Here is a 13,940-nt window from a genome sequence, read left to right as displayed (position 1 = left end):
TTCCTTTTTCAAACAAGCATCTAAGAGCATGAAGCAGAGCATAACTCAGAGCCAAAGTACAGTGCAGAAACAAGAAAAACAGTTAGTGCTATAAGCAATACGAATACAATAAGTGCAACAAGCTAGTATGAATACAATAAGTGCTAAGTGGAAGGCTCAGGGCAAGCACCATTGTGGTTGACACCATTCTCACTCAGAATGAAACAAAATAAAATCTGCATAAGTATTTAACATCACCAGCATTTCTCTGTCCTATAACAACTCACGATGAAGCCCACCGTGGACAAAAGTGTAACATCTCAGCTTTATCTAAAAGAAGAAAAACAAATTATGTTGCTTAGTTAACATAGTTGTATGCTGAAACACAAGTTACTGTCAGGATATAATGTGTCCCTTCAAAAGTTTCACAATGAATTGAAAATCACAAAATTTTATATGGAGGTACCAATAACGTCAGGGTTTGTTATCTCTTCGTATTCATTTATTTTGTATGTATTTTAATGCCAATTTATTTGTAAATGTTAGCTGGATGAACCTGGCCTGGGGGCAAACATTGCTTTTGAGCCCCCCTCCTTATTATATGCCCCGATACAATGCTATGCTGGAAGGTTACCTTACCCAGGGTTTTCTTTGTGTCAGTTAGTTTGAGGCAGTTTAATCAAACACTACTTTATTTATGAATATATGTGACCACAATATAAACTACAACTACAATTTTGACACGGGTGCCCCTCTTCATAACAAGCAGGAACCACCTGTTGTGGTTTGTGGTAAATATGAATTTTTGGTTTCATTTTTTGGGATATTTATTGCCTGGTTGTTAGACACTAGTAAATACACCTGATTAATTAAGCCTTAATTAGTTTACTCAGTTTAGGTATTTATGGGAGAAAAAAAGAATGTATCCAACCATTAAATAACCTCTGACCGAACATGTACACGGTTTGACCATTATCACCTCATTATACCTTTAAATTAACAAAGAGGGCATTTTGGGTATATTTGAAATATGATATATACTCAAAATATACGTTTCTAGCGATACAACATGAACCCTCAAAATACTATTAAAGAAATCTCGTGAACAGAGGAGGAACAAATCTCTTCAGTTTATGGGCGTTATGTTTGACGCTGATTGGTTGATTTGTTCTCCTTCATGTATTTTTGTCGGTAGGGGAATTTGAGACAGCCGTTTACCTCGTGACTTCTCATCCACTTCTTTCACTTTCACCACCTCAGTTGTTGTTTAAAGCTTTAATAGTCGAAGTGATCACTATGAACACTTTGCTTTTGTTTGCTTTGCTGTCAGCAGTCTCAGCTTTTCATCTGTCTGATCGAGGTAAGCTGCTGCAACCGTCCGTTTTCGTACAGACACCTACATTTACTTTTTCAGTTGTATTATTTGTGTTAACTTTCACTTCATTAACCTGCATGGCGTTTGTCCGTTTCTTATCGTCTAATTATCTGTATTACATCGGCTACATTTTAACAATGTGAATTGTTTTCAGACGAGTTTCACTTCAAGTCATGGATGGCACAGGTATGTTATACTCTATATATCAATCAATGTGTAGCAAGTGTACGGTTAGTTATGAGGAAGTTAGCTACGGGCAAAAATCCCCAGCATATTACTTAATAACTCATAAGTGCAATGTTGAATTGTGAGCTACATGATTACAACCATATCAGCTGATCATTCATCACCTATATTTAATATAGGCCTACTGTGTGTGTGTATGTGTGTGTGTGTGTGTGTGTGTGTGTGTGTGTGTGTGTGTGTGTGTATACACAACAGCAATAACTCCCCCATTTAACTTAAAGCACAACAGAGTTTACAGCGTTCAGGAGTACCATGAGAGACTCCAGATATTCTCTGGGAACAAGAGGAAGATTGACAAACACAATGAAGGAAATCATACATTCACAAGTAAGAATAGCTTGTTATTGCATGCACTTTTTTTTTCATATGGTCCATAGTAAAATGTGTTGAGCAATGTTTCATTCATTATTATAATTTCTTCCTGCAGTGGGGCTGAACCAGTTTTCAGACATGACATTTAGTGAATTTCGAAACACTTTCCTCTGGTCTGAGTCACAGGTAATGTCATATATATAGGCCTACATGAATGATTTGCAAATATATACATATTTTACATATATATATATTTTTCACACTGAGGTTCTTTATTTTGCATACTATCTTTTACAGAACTGTTCAGCTACCAAGGGGAACTACTTCAGCAGCAACGGACCACATCCTGATTCCATCGACTGGAGAAAGAAAGGAAACTATGTGACTGACGTGAAGAATCAGGTGAAGTTTAACTGCACTAACATTCACGCACACACACGCATACTTCCTCTTCAGTTATTGATCTCAAAGTTCACAGTAGGTTATGTTGTTGCTGGGTAATAGCAGATTTAAAAAGTTTCCAGCTGTCGATAAAATTATAGTCTAGCCTGAATCCAGTGGAACACAAACTAGGTGACAGTCCTCTTAGCTGCATGTGTCCCAGGGCATAGGTGTACAATACTAATGGTTGGTAGTGTGTTTGCAACAGAAAAGCGTCAAAATTAACAGCCATTATGTGTACAAAAAAACCTGTTGAATTTGCAAATAGACACAGTTATCCTACAATGCAATGCACAAAGGAAATGGAAGAGCTACTCACAGCAGGAAAAAAAATAGAACATTTTTGGGATAGCGGTGAAACAGCCCAAAATGTTTGCATGTCTCTGTTAATTTTAATTGACATCATTCCCTCCAAGTATGAAACCGCAAAGTATATTTATTTATTGTAGACTAAGTTAAAAGCAGTATACCATAAAGATTAGTATTTATTCTGTTTACAGTTAGTATGGTGTATGTTGCAGCTTCTAAACTCAATGCGTTGTCGCCCACAGACGCCATAACGTTAGACGTGATCAACGCGCTGTCCGGTTAGTTAGTTAGTTACTCACTGTCGGATGGTCCATGCTGGTTCCGGTGGCCCAAGGGTTGTTTGAATGGTGTATTCGTGTTGGTGGGTCAGGCTCAACTGCTTCAAAACGAAATAAAATCCCCAAAATAAACAGGCCTTTCCAAAAACTTTAGATCAGTGGGGAAATAAAACAACAAAACTGAGATTAAACCAGCAAAATACCCAAAACAATCGGTGGTACCTCGTGGCTTCACCACACCTGCCTTCAATGAGAACTTCCTGAGATTCGAGGTCAGGTGATGCTGGTTTAGCACCAAAAGCTACTACTAGGTGCTGCCCAACTATTTACATTGAGGTCATTATAAACAATGAAATGATAAAAGCTTGCTAGAAACTGCTTTTTTTGTCATTGTTAATGTTATTAGTTGCACCTGTTCTTTTCCTGCTGCAACATGCTTTCTGTTAAATAAGGTCTATGAATCTTATTCATTCCATAAATCAAATGTCTTTTTGTTTTATCTTCTTTTGTTGCACCAAAGAAAGCTTGTGGTAGCTGCTGGACTTTTTCCACAACTGGATGTCTGGAGTCCGTTACCGCCATCGGCACAGGAAAGCTTATACCGCTGGTGACTTTCACTTCTCTATCAAAACTGCTGCACTTGTTTGAAAAATGTAGCCTATAGTTCCATTGTCATTGTCATTTTCATATCACTTAGTCAGAACAACAGCTGGTCGACTGTGCTCAGGATTTCAACAACCATGGATGTAACGGGTGAGAGTCACACTGATGTTTCCTACTTTTTTTAATAATTTACCCATAACTACAGCAGAGTGCATCACCACGGACACAGTTTTATAACGAGATCTTAATGTGTCCTCTAGAGGCCTTCCCAGTCAAGCATTTGAATACATCATGTACAACAAGGGACTCATGACAGAGGAGGACTACCCATACACAGCTTCTGTAACTATACACAAAACTAAAGAATAAGTAAAACTGACTTTGACTTTTAAGTCACATATTCAATGTATTTAATGTCTTTTTTATGTTTTTGATAAATCAGGATGATAGTTGTGTGTACAAACCAGAACTAGCAGCTGCCTTTGTGAAGGAGGTGGTGAACATAACCGAGGTGAGTAAACATCAGAATCTGTCCTCAAGATAGATGTCTTTATTGAACAGCCTGTGAGTTACAGAGTTTTCTTCTGTTACAGTATGATGAGATGGGGATGGAGGATGCGGTCGCCACACGCAACCCTGTCAGCTTAGCCTTTGAGGTGACGTCTGACTTCATGCATTACTCCCAGGGCGTGTACACCAGGTGAGCAGAAGTCACGGAAATATTGTCCAGTATGCTCTGGAAAAGTGTGTCTATCAATGTTCATGCTTTTTTACACTTATAGGCGCACTGTAAAATGGTGATCAATAAAGTGTGAGGGTATGGCCACTAGAAATACATAAATATGTATAACGGTACAGACCTTTTCATGGTAAAATGTACTATGCTATCTGGTTAATAAATAGTATACAGAGTATGCTTTCTTAGGGGGTAAATACTGTTTAGCCCATAGTTTTTTTCTTTTCTGTTTTTCTCTTTGAGATGGAGCTCACATCACTAAATCACAAAATGTTCTAAGTTTTGACAAACCTGAGGAAGCTGATTCCACTTACTTTAAGTTGTGCAATTTAGACACATGCACAAACACAGAGTGCGTGCCAAGTTATTTATGCCTTTGTCAACATTAGTTGTGTTTTTTTAGAATTCAATTTCACCAAATATCCTAAATGGAACCAAAATATTGAGACAAATTGAAATGTTGTACTGTCACAGGAATATGATATGGAAAAACAGGGGCTTATAAATATGTTATCGTTTTTTGTTTTAAATTGTATCTGCACACTGAGCATTTAAAGAACAATTACAATGGCCTTTTCTGTCAGTAAAGCTGTTGGACTGGAAAGTGTTTAGTGTTTAGTTTAGTGAGTTAGTTGGATCTAACTCACTTCTCTTCCTTTCAGCACTGAATGCCACAAGACCTCAGACAAGGTGAACCATGCTGTGTTAGCAGTCGGGTATGGACAGGAGAGTGGCACCCCTTACTGGATTGTAAAGAACTCATGGGGATCCGGCTGGGGGATTGGCGGGTAAGTCTTCCATCTAACCGCATACAGGACAGTTTTACTAAATGTAAACTAACCAAAGAAAGATAACAATGTTCTCCCCTTACAGATATTTCCTCATTCAGCGTGGGAAGAACATGTGTGGACTCGCTGCCTGCTCGTCTTTCCCGGTGGTTTGATTTCTGCATGATAGAAAATTGCAAAAGGGCTGAAAAGAGAGCAGAGTCCAAACATGTGATTTTTATATAACCAGTAGCCTACTGTGCTGCCATGTACAGTGGGTTTTTACACTACGGATCAAGTCGTTTCCAGATTAATCAATAAATCTGAAATTATCACTCAAGTACCAATCATTTAATTAAAATAAAAAATATAGAATTTTGTTTGTTTGAGTATTTTTTTTATCACAAATATATTGCAGCTGTCTGCACTGCATAGTGCCCAGATACTACGATGGCTGGTGGCTATATTAATACTAATAATTGAGAAAGGTATCACCCATGATTACATAAAACAACTCTAGAAAGAGAGTGCACACATTAAATTGTTTAATCCCTTTGTGACATATAAGATTACCTTTATTGCAAACCTAAACTGCCTATTTAACTGAACCTTGAATTAAGAGTAAAACTGGACCATTGCATCAAGAATTGTTGATAATAGTAGGCCCAAATACAGTAAACAAGACCTGCCAATAGTCGAATGTTTGTGGTTCAAAGGCCTCAGTAAAATACTGATTAGAAGTCCAGCTACAATAATTCAATTGTATTACAATTTTGTGTTTTTACATCCCTCATAAGGATTTACCAGAGAGAAACCTGTCATACAGATATTATCCAGCCACTACCTCCTCAAGTTTTACGCCTGTTGTCCATGTCGTTGGACTACATTTCCCAGAGTCCTCATTCCTGCTCGACTTTGGCCAATAAGGAGGAGTTTGTGGAATAGGCGCAAAATTGTGTCTGTGTGTGTTTACCTCACACTCCTGGAGAAAGGAGCTGCAGCAGTAAAGCTAGTCGATACAACTGTAAAAGTTTAATGAAGTGTAACCAGACTGAGCACGCGACTTGTCTTGTATCGTCGTCATTCTTTGTCACGAGCAATGCTGAAGAAACTGTCCGCCGCTGTTTGAACTGAGCTCCACACAGCTGCTAGCAAGCTAACACTCGCTAGCTCAGCCTCTTCCCACAACAATGTCTCATCTTCCACAAAATAACTTGAAGGAGCAGCTGGCGAGGCACAGCAATGCTGCTCAAAGCAAGTTGTCTCTGGCTAAACCCAAACTGGGGTAAGTCTAATGTTACAGCGACGTCACGCTAACGCTACAGGACCTAGCTAACAGTTAGCTTCGTGCTGTCAGCTGTGCTAACTTATAAACACACAACATAGTTAGCTTTGTTACAGTCTGAGTGGTTTCAGGTGTGAATTTGGCACCCTTATGTCAATAAATACTGCACTACATATTCCAAAATAGTAAGTTAGCTGTCTGTTCATGTAATGTTTTTAAGTGTTTCCTACAGGTACTAACTTTAATTTTATATCAATAATGATTTGGCAGTAATCACTGATCTGAGATCCCGCGGTCTGGTTCCTGGATTCAAAAATAATTAGCCACGTGTGATAATCTGCATATGCTTAATGCTTAAACCAAGCCCATTGTTAGTTTCTGCTATGTTTAGGTGTATTGGTCAGTTAGATACACAGAATAAATACAGAAAATAAATTTTTGTTTCCAAATTTAAAGAGAAAGTTACGTTAGCACAAAGATATATTTGACTATCCTCTTAAACCAATCTCCAAGTGAATGGGAATCATGCCTTTTGATCTTAATTGTCAGATTATGTTTTAATAATTTCACACTGGTTTTATTTTTCAGGGCCTTTTCTTTCAAAAAGAAGTCCTCGTCAGGTACAACCAAAGTGGAAGTACCAACCAAGGTAATAAGCTCTAATGTTTTGGCAAACAGGAATGTCAATGTCCCTAAGAACAATTTGGTGACTAAATCTCCTTTGACATTTCCAAACAAGCTTGAGAGACCTCAAAAATCCCAAATCAGCAACTTCTTCCCTGTAAGTTCAAAAGGCAAGTCTGACTCCATCAGCCCAGCAGGTAACTGTGCTCCTGCCGGTCAGACTCCTTCAGCAGTGTCTGCTACTAAAGTGACGACAGCTCCAACTAAACTTGACAACCAGTTTGCTGGTGGCCATGGAGGCGGTTCCACAAGTCTGGATGCATCTCTTGGATTCCCGATGGATGACTGGGATGATTCTGATGACTTTGAAACTCCTGTCAAAAAGTACTCATTTAGTTCAGAACTATCTGCGAAGAAGACCAATCCGGTATCATCTTTTAGTAAAGAAAAAACACATTTATCGGTGATGCCACAGTCAAGCAACAGCTTTGCAAACAGGAATGATGTTTCCACAAGTGAACAATCTTGTATGGAAACAGATGAACTGGAGCACAGGGTTTGCAAAGCTGCAGCTTCACCAGGACCAACTTTGAATAAGGAACTAGTGGAGTTCGAACGCGAAGTTTCTCCACTAAAAATGACCAGAAGACGTCCTCTGAAGTCTGTCGTGAGTGATAGTGAAGAGGACAACGATGATGTGCTTGAGCCTTTCAAAGGAATGACAGGTAATATCTATTTTACTTGTACATTGTGGGGCAGATATGGATCTGGGAAGCATTGAATTATACTACAAATGCAGGCTATATCTTTTTGCATTTTAGATGACAAAAAATGGATTAACCCGAAGGTAATACAGCTCGATGACAACTCAGAGCCTGAAGATGATCTTGATTACATTCCCCCTTCTCCAATCCCTGATGAGATATCTAATACTACTTCTGCATTGGAGACAAGGTCAGTTCCTTCAATTTATTATTTAATATAATTACATTTTTGTGTGAAAAGGGACAATGTTGAGCATGGCACTCCTGGACTCCATGGGCATTTGATTTGACCTAAAAGAGAATTTTAAAAAGAAAGCGGGACTTCATTTTTCTTTCATTTCTAACAGATCTAAATCAGCTGATGCTAAAAGCAGAGACAGTCCTGTGCGATCGAAGGGACCCATCACCACACTACATGAATCCTCTGATAACCACTCAAAAGACAAAACAAGTGGGTGTTCTGCCTTTTTCTGATTTGTCCAGATCATGTGCACATTTTATTTAGCAAAGCAGAACTCCATTCTTTGTCCCTGTTCATTATTTTTTTGTTATTTCTTGTGTCTGATCACATCACAGATGAGCAACTCTTCAGTATTATGCAGTCCATTTGTTCTCTGGTTGATTCTATCCCTGAACATGAAGTCATAGCTCTGTCCTGTGGAGGTGAGCTTTTGCTGAAGAGGGCTCAAAGGTGTGTACATTTGAGTGGAAAATGTCATTGTTATTATTTGTGATATTTAATAATATGTCCGTATAATTGCTAACATCTTGCCTTTCTCCCCAGGAAGAGGATTCTTGCAACTGGTGGTTGCAATGTATTCAGGATGCAGCAGCCAGACAGCACTGTGATTTCTCAATCCAGCTTTAAAGGAAAATCTTCTTTTAGCTGTGAGATGTCATCCAGCAGCTCTGTGCCTGTGGACTTCAACAAGCCTCCTGAGATCAGGAGATCTTCAGTCATCTCGGTGGACTATGACTCTGACCACTCGGACAGTATTATTAACATGAAGCCCTCGAATAGTTGGAAGAGCGGAACAGAATATGTGACAAATCAGAGTATCTGTGACTCTCCATCAACCCACAGCCTAGCAGAGCCATCTTTTAACTTCTCTAAGAAAACGAGCACAGACCTGGATGCTTCAGATCTCTTCTTCTCACCGAAGAAGCCAGAGACTGTTGTTCAGAACAAATCTAATACTCCAGCAGCCAGTAATGCAACAGAAGACATAGAACTAGATGACTTTTACACTGACTACTTTGACATAGATGACTTTAATGACGCCGATGTCCCCGATTACTTTGACGAACCCTCAAACTCCAGCACCGTGACTACAACAGCTACAGAAAGGGGATCAAGCATGTCCCCATGGGAGAAGAAGCCAACAACACCTGCGTCTGCACCCAAGCCTGCAAAGATCTGCTCTCCTGGTAAACCTTGACTTGTACAATGCATTTTGTCCTCTTTTTAGGCGGTAAACTGAACTAAATTTAACTTTTAAAACAGATGAATTGTAGTTTGTAATTTGTATCACACTATACAATATATTTTTTGTTATTTTAAGTAGATATTTAAAGTTATTTTCTCACCAACCCAGTCAGTCTTTGAATGTGTTAATTGCACTCTAAAACTGCAAAATGTTGTCATTAGTTTAATTTGACAATCTGTTATAAAGATATCATTTAGAGCTGAAACTAATAGTTGATTAATTGATAAGCAGATCTACTGAAAATCTTTAAATGGCATTTAGTATTTTTCTATGGTTCTATTGAATACTGTTGGGTTATGGACTGTTGGACAAAACAAGCAAACTGAATATTTAGTTTACGGTCCTGTGCTGTGTTTTACTGACACAGTTTTAATGTTTTCTAATGCAGAGCCCACCTTCAGAAACCCAGCCCATGATCGCTTCAGAGGGTTCAACTTCCCCCACTCGCAGGAGATGATGAAGATTTTTCACAAGCGTTTTGGTCTTCATCAATTCAGGTTCAATCAACTTGAAGCAATTAATGCGACGATTCTGACAGAAGATACGTTTGTTTTGATGCCCACAGGTTAGTATTGATCCAAAGTGACAGAAACGTTTTATCCTAGCGACGCAACAATAGATTTTGGATGTTATCGGCCGTTAAAATGTCCCCATTTCTCTGACCCTGATGTATTTACAGGTGGGGGTAAAAGCCTGTGCTACCAGCTGCCTGCCTGCGTGTCACCAGGAGTCACTGTTGTCATCTCTCCACTCAAATCTCTCATCGTAGACCAGGTCCAGAAACTCACTACACTGGACGTGAGTATGGCTTCTCCTATCGGATCAGTAGGAAGTAGTGCACAGTAAGTATGTGTGGTACTCAGAAGGTGTATTTCATGTGTAACGTTTCATTTTCAGATCCCAGCAACAAGCCTCTCTGGTAGTAAAAGTGACAGCGAAGCAGGGAGGATTTATATGCAGCTCTCTAGGAAAGACCCCATCATTAAACTTCTCTACGTCACTCCTGAAAAGGTGAGATGTGATTGATTTACACTCTAAATGTTGGAGTCAGTGAGTGTGTTTTCTTGTTTGCTATAAATAAAGTTAGTAGTATAAAGACTAATGCCTCTCTTTTCTCCCCAAGGTGAGTGCAAGTAACAAGCTGATCTCCGCCATGCACAACCTGTACGAGCGATGCCTTCTGGCGCGCTTTGTCATCGATGAAGCTCATTGTGTCAGTCAGGTGTGTTGATCTGCTTTATACACACAATCTGCAGTTCGCTTTTATTTTTGCAACAGCCGTTGTGAATCATCCCACGTCCTCAAATCTTTTTAGTGGGGTCATGATTTTCGTCCGGACTACAAGAGGTTACATGAGCTGCGTCAGAAGTTCCCCAACGTGCCGATGATCGCCCTCACAGCCACCGCCACCCCCCGTGTTCAGAAAGACATCCTCCACCAGCTGAATATGACACGGCCGCAGGTGTACGTGCTTTTAAATGAGTTCTATTTTGTTATTCTTTAATTCAAACAACCAACAGTCTCCCATCCAATATATTTTCAGGTTCACCATGAGTTTCAACAGAACAAACCTGAAGTACGCTGTCCTGCCCAAGAAACCCAAAAAGGTCGACGAGGACTGCATCGACTGGATCAAGAAGCACTACCCACGTAAATAATTCACAAGTACTTTTTCTGATCCTGGTTATTTTTGGAACACTGCCATAACTGTTTTGTTGAAGAATTCAGCTCACATTCTCAGGTCTGTGGTGTTTTATCAAGCATATCAAATTCTTGAGCTTGTAACAGAAATTATTTTAAATCAATGCTTTTGTCAAATGCTTAATAGCTGTTGTAAGTAGCATGACCATGATTTGAATTATCCCCGTGGGGAATATTTAGTCAGTGATTACTCTCTGACTGTCTTTTGTCTTCATCAATCTGTCACAGGTGACTCTGGCATCGTTTACTGCCTGTCCCGTAAGGACTGTGACGCCATGGCCGATAGTCTGCAGAAGGCCGGGATATTAGCTCTGTCGTATCACGCAGGCCTGAGTGACGGTGACAGAGAATATGTGCAGAGCAAGTGGATCAACCAGGACGGCTGCCAGGTGAGCTCACCACTCACTCACTGATCTGACGTAAGGGTTTTAATGGATGGTACTGGATACAAAGCAATGAACTTAAAAATGGTAACATTTTGCAAGCCAGTAGCTGTTTTACTGATTTTTTTTTTTTTTTTTTAAGTTCACATTGCCTTAGTTTCACTGCTTCCTTTATGTCTGCCAGGTCATCTGTGCCACCATAGCTTTTGGCATGGGTATTGACAAGCCTGATGTGCGTTACGTGATCCACGCCAGTCTGCCTAAGTCAGTGGAGGGTTACTACCAGGAGTCTGGGAGAGCTGGCAGAGATGGAGAGATCTCTCACTGTGTTCTCTTCTACTCCTACATCGACGTCCAACGCATCAAGAGGATCATCGGCAGTATGTTACAAAAATCTAGACCGTTCTTAGTTCTGTTTGTGTGGTTTTTCTTTCCTCCATCAATCATAACTATATATATATTAGTCAATGTAGACTCAGATGACTCTTCTTTAAATCACAGTGGACAAAGAAGGTGACCGGAACACCAAGGCGACTCATTTCAACAACCTGCACAGCATGGTGCACTTCTGTGAGAACCTGATGGAGTGCAGAAGAATTCTGCTGCTCGCATACTTTGGAGAGTTCAAGTTCAACAAAAGCTTCTGTAAGGAACACGCAGACGTCAGCTGTGACAACTGTGCCAGACCCAACGTAGGAATCATTTATTTAATCATTACAAATTACAAACCTACCTGGCCGTTTCTAATTGAGCAAATCTTTTTGACTGTGTGCAGAAATACAAGATGAGAAATGTCACTGAAGATGTGAAGAAGATTGTGAGGTTTGTTCAGGAGAACTGCGAGAAAGTTGGATCACGGTTTGGCAGGACAGCACAGCAAAACCGACTGACACTGAATATGTTGGTGGATATCTTTGTAGGTAAAGTAAATGCACGTGATTGGGATGAAAAGTAATTTAGCGATCGTGAATCCTGCATGATGTCCTGATGTGATCGTACTCCATGTGAACTGTGACTGGTCTGATGCAGGGAATTGTTTCTTTCTGTCAGGGTCTAAATCTGCCAAGATCCAGACAGGGATGTTTGGGATGGGAGGAGCCTACTCGAGGCATAATGCTGACCGTCTCTTCAAAAAACTGGTTCTGGACAACGCCCTCGAGGAGGATCTCTACATCACCAACAACGGCCAAGCTGTGTCGTACATCTCCGCTGGACCCAAAGCCATGAACGTGCTGTCTGGACACATGCAGGTAACCCAGCTTATATCCACTGTTGGGCAGCATGAAGAGCTAGATATGTAACATTCGATTAAGTATAAATGTATATAAGAAAACATTAAACACTAACCAGCACTTGTCTCATCACAGGTGGAGTTCTATGAGACTGAGAGTGCGTCTAGCATCAGGAAACATAAAGCTGCTGTGGCCAAGAACGTCTCCCAGAGAGATGAGAAGGTTCAGGAGTGTCTGAAGGAGCTGACCGATCTGTGCAAGCAGCTGGGGAAAGCGTTTGGCATTCACTATTACAACATCTTCTCTCCTGCTACCTTGAAAAAGATAGCTGGTAATTTCTGAGACAATTGACTGTCTTTTAAATAGCTCATATGATACAGCAAGCATGTTATAACTTCTTTCTTTTTCTTCACATGAACAGAGAAGCTTTCTCCTGACCCCGAAGTCCTCCTCCAGATTGATGGTGTGACGGAAGACAAACTGGAGAAGTATGGAGCTGAAGTAATTCAGGTCCTAGAAAAATACTCTGAGTGGCAGTTGCCTGGTAAGGGAACAAAATATAGTTTTTGCATATTTCAAGTTCTTGCACGTCTTTTCCTTGCAATTTTGCACATCGTGTTATTAATCCTACATGGTCTCTGTTGCAGAGAAACAGACGGATAACGGTGGAGACGGGTGGATAGACACGGCACAAGGCCGCTCATATGGAGATGACGAGGACGACCCAGAGTCATCCACGTACTTCCGTAGTCTGTCTGCGCAGGGACAGAAGAGGAAGAAGGCTCCGTTCTTCAAATATTCCAAGAAGAGAAAACCCTATGGCAACACAAGTGCCAACTCTAAAGGGTCTGTAATGTGTTTGTCTCACATATTGTCATATAGCTGGAGAGTGTGTGCAGCAAAACACTTAAATTCATAGCTGAAACCTTTTTTCCCATCTTCTGTCTTGCTGTGGTGTTGTAGTCGTGGCTACAGCAGCAATAAATCGTGGTCATCGTCCGGCTCCAGAGGTGGATCCAATGCTGCAGGCCGGGGGTCCAGCAGCTCAGCGGGAGATGCTTCAGCTGGCAGGAGACCGGGCTTCATGTCTGTCCCGACCCCTCAAACCAACCAGAGACCTTTCTTAAAGCCGGCCTTTTCACACCTGGGCTAGGACCGTCTTCTGATCTGACTTCTAGGATAGCAAACTGCTTTGTCTCTACATGTTTATGTTAGTATTGGGTTCAAAAGTATTTACCAGTTATTTCCCAACTGTTTATTGAAACCTCTAAAATTGTATATTTATGCTCTGTACAGTTATTGTCACGTCTGTCCAGATGTTATATTGATTTTTGCAAATTGTTGCTTTTCACTGTCCATTTTGATGGGGGTTTTTTATATTAAAGGTTAATTTAAAATTTTCAGGACACTATTTTTTT

At 40.3% G+C, this 13,940-nt stretch overlaps 2 protein-coding genes across 4 annotated transcripts; both read left to right on the top strand.

The window, feature by feature from the left end:
• Nucleotides 1-1,184: 1,184 nt before the first annotated feature.
• Nucleotides 1,185-5,426, top strand: ctsh (cathepsin H). 2 transcript variants are annotated; one of them, XM_068723799.1, is made up of 12 exons: nt 1,185-1,339; nt 1,509-1,540; nt 1,822-1,927; nt 2,028-2,098; nt 2,210-2,314; nt 3,461-3,547; nt 3,638-3,693; nt 3,804-3,885; nt 3,986-4,054; nt 4,137-4,243; nt 4,942-5,067; nt 5,153-5,426. In XM_068723799.1, exons 1-12 carry the CDS (start codon nt 1,276-1,278, stop codon nt 5,220-5,222), a joined length of 975 nt encoding a protein of 324 aa, XP_068579900.1. In that variant the 5' UTR covers nt 1,185-1,275; the 3' UTR covers nt 5,223-5,426. The 2 variants fall into 2 exon arrangements, with proteins under 2 accessions (XP_068579900.1, XP_068579901.1); XM_068723800.1 differs by having other exon boundaries at nt 1,248-1,339; nt 1,796-1,927.
• A 582-nt stretch (nt 5,427-6,008) lies between these two features.
• Nucleotides 6,009-13,925, top strand: blm (BLM RecQ like helicase). 2 transcript variants are annotated; one of them, XM_068722398.1, is made up of 22 exons: nt 6,009-6,331; nt 6,920-6,980; nt 7,071-7,680; nt 7,777-7,909; nt 8,067-8,170; nt 8,296-8,410; nt 8,504-9,147; nt 9,595-9,771; nt 9,886-10,004; nt 10,104-10,217; nt 10,330-10,428; nt 10,522-10,670; nt 10,750-10,856; nt 11,136-11,296; nt 11,475-11,670; nt 11,792-11,982; nt 12,066-12,210; nt 12,341-12,540; nt 12,658-12,853; nt 12,944-13,066; nt 13,170-13,368; nt 13,486-13,925. In XM_068722398.1, the coding sequence occupies exons 1-22, from the start codon at nt 6,237-6,239 to the stop codon at nt 13,673-13,675; spliced, it is 4,128 nt and encodes a 1,375-aa protein (XP_068578499.1). In that variant the 5' UTR covers nt 6,009-6,236; the 3' UTR covers nt 13,676-13,925. The 2 variants fall into 2 exon arrangements, with proteins under 2 accessions (XP_068578499.1, XP_068578498.1); XM_068722397.1 differs by having other exon boundaries at nt 6,920-7,680.
• Nucleotides 13,926-13,940: the final 15 nt, after the last annotated feature.

The sequence above is a fragment of the Cebidichthys violaceus genome, unplaced genomic scaffold, assembly GCF_023349555.1.
Source record: "Cebidichthys violaceus isolate CVI_PGR_0920_01 unplaced genomic scaffold, fCebVio1.0.p SCAF_3, whole genome shotgun sequence".
NCBI lineage: Eukaryota > Metazoa > Chordata > Actinopteri > Perciformes > Stichaeidae > Cebidichthys > Cebidichthys violaceus.
The sequence above is the reverse complement of the archived record's forward strand: the minus strand, read 5'-3'. Positions and strand labels throughout refer to the sequence as shown.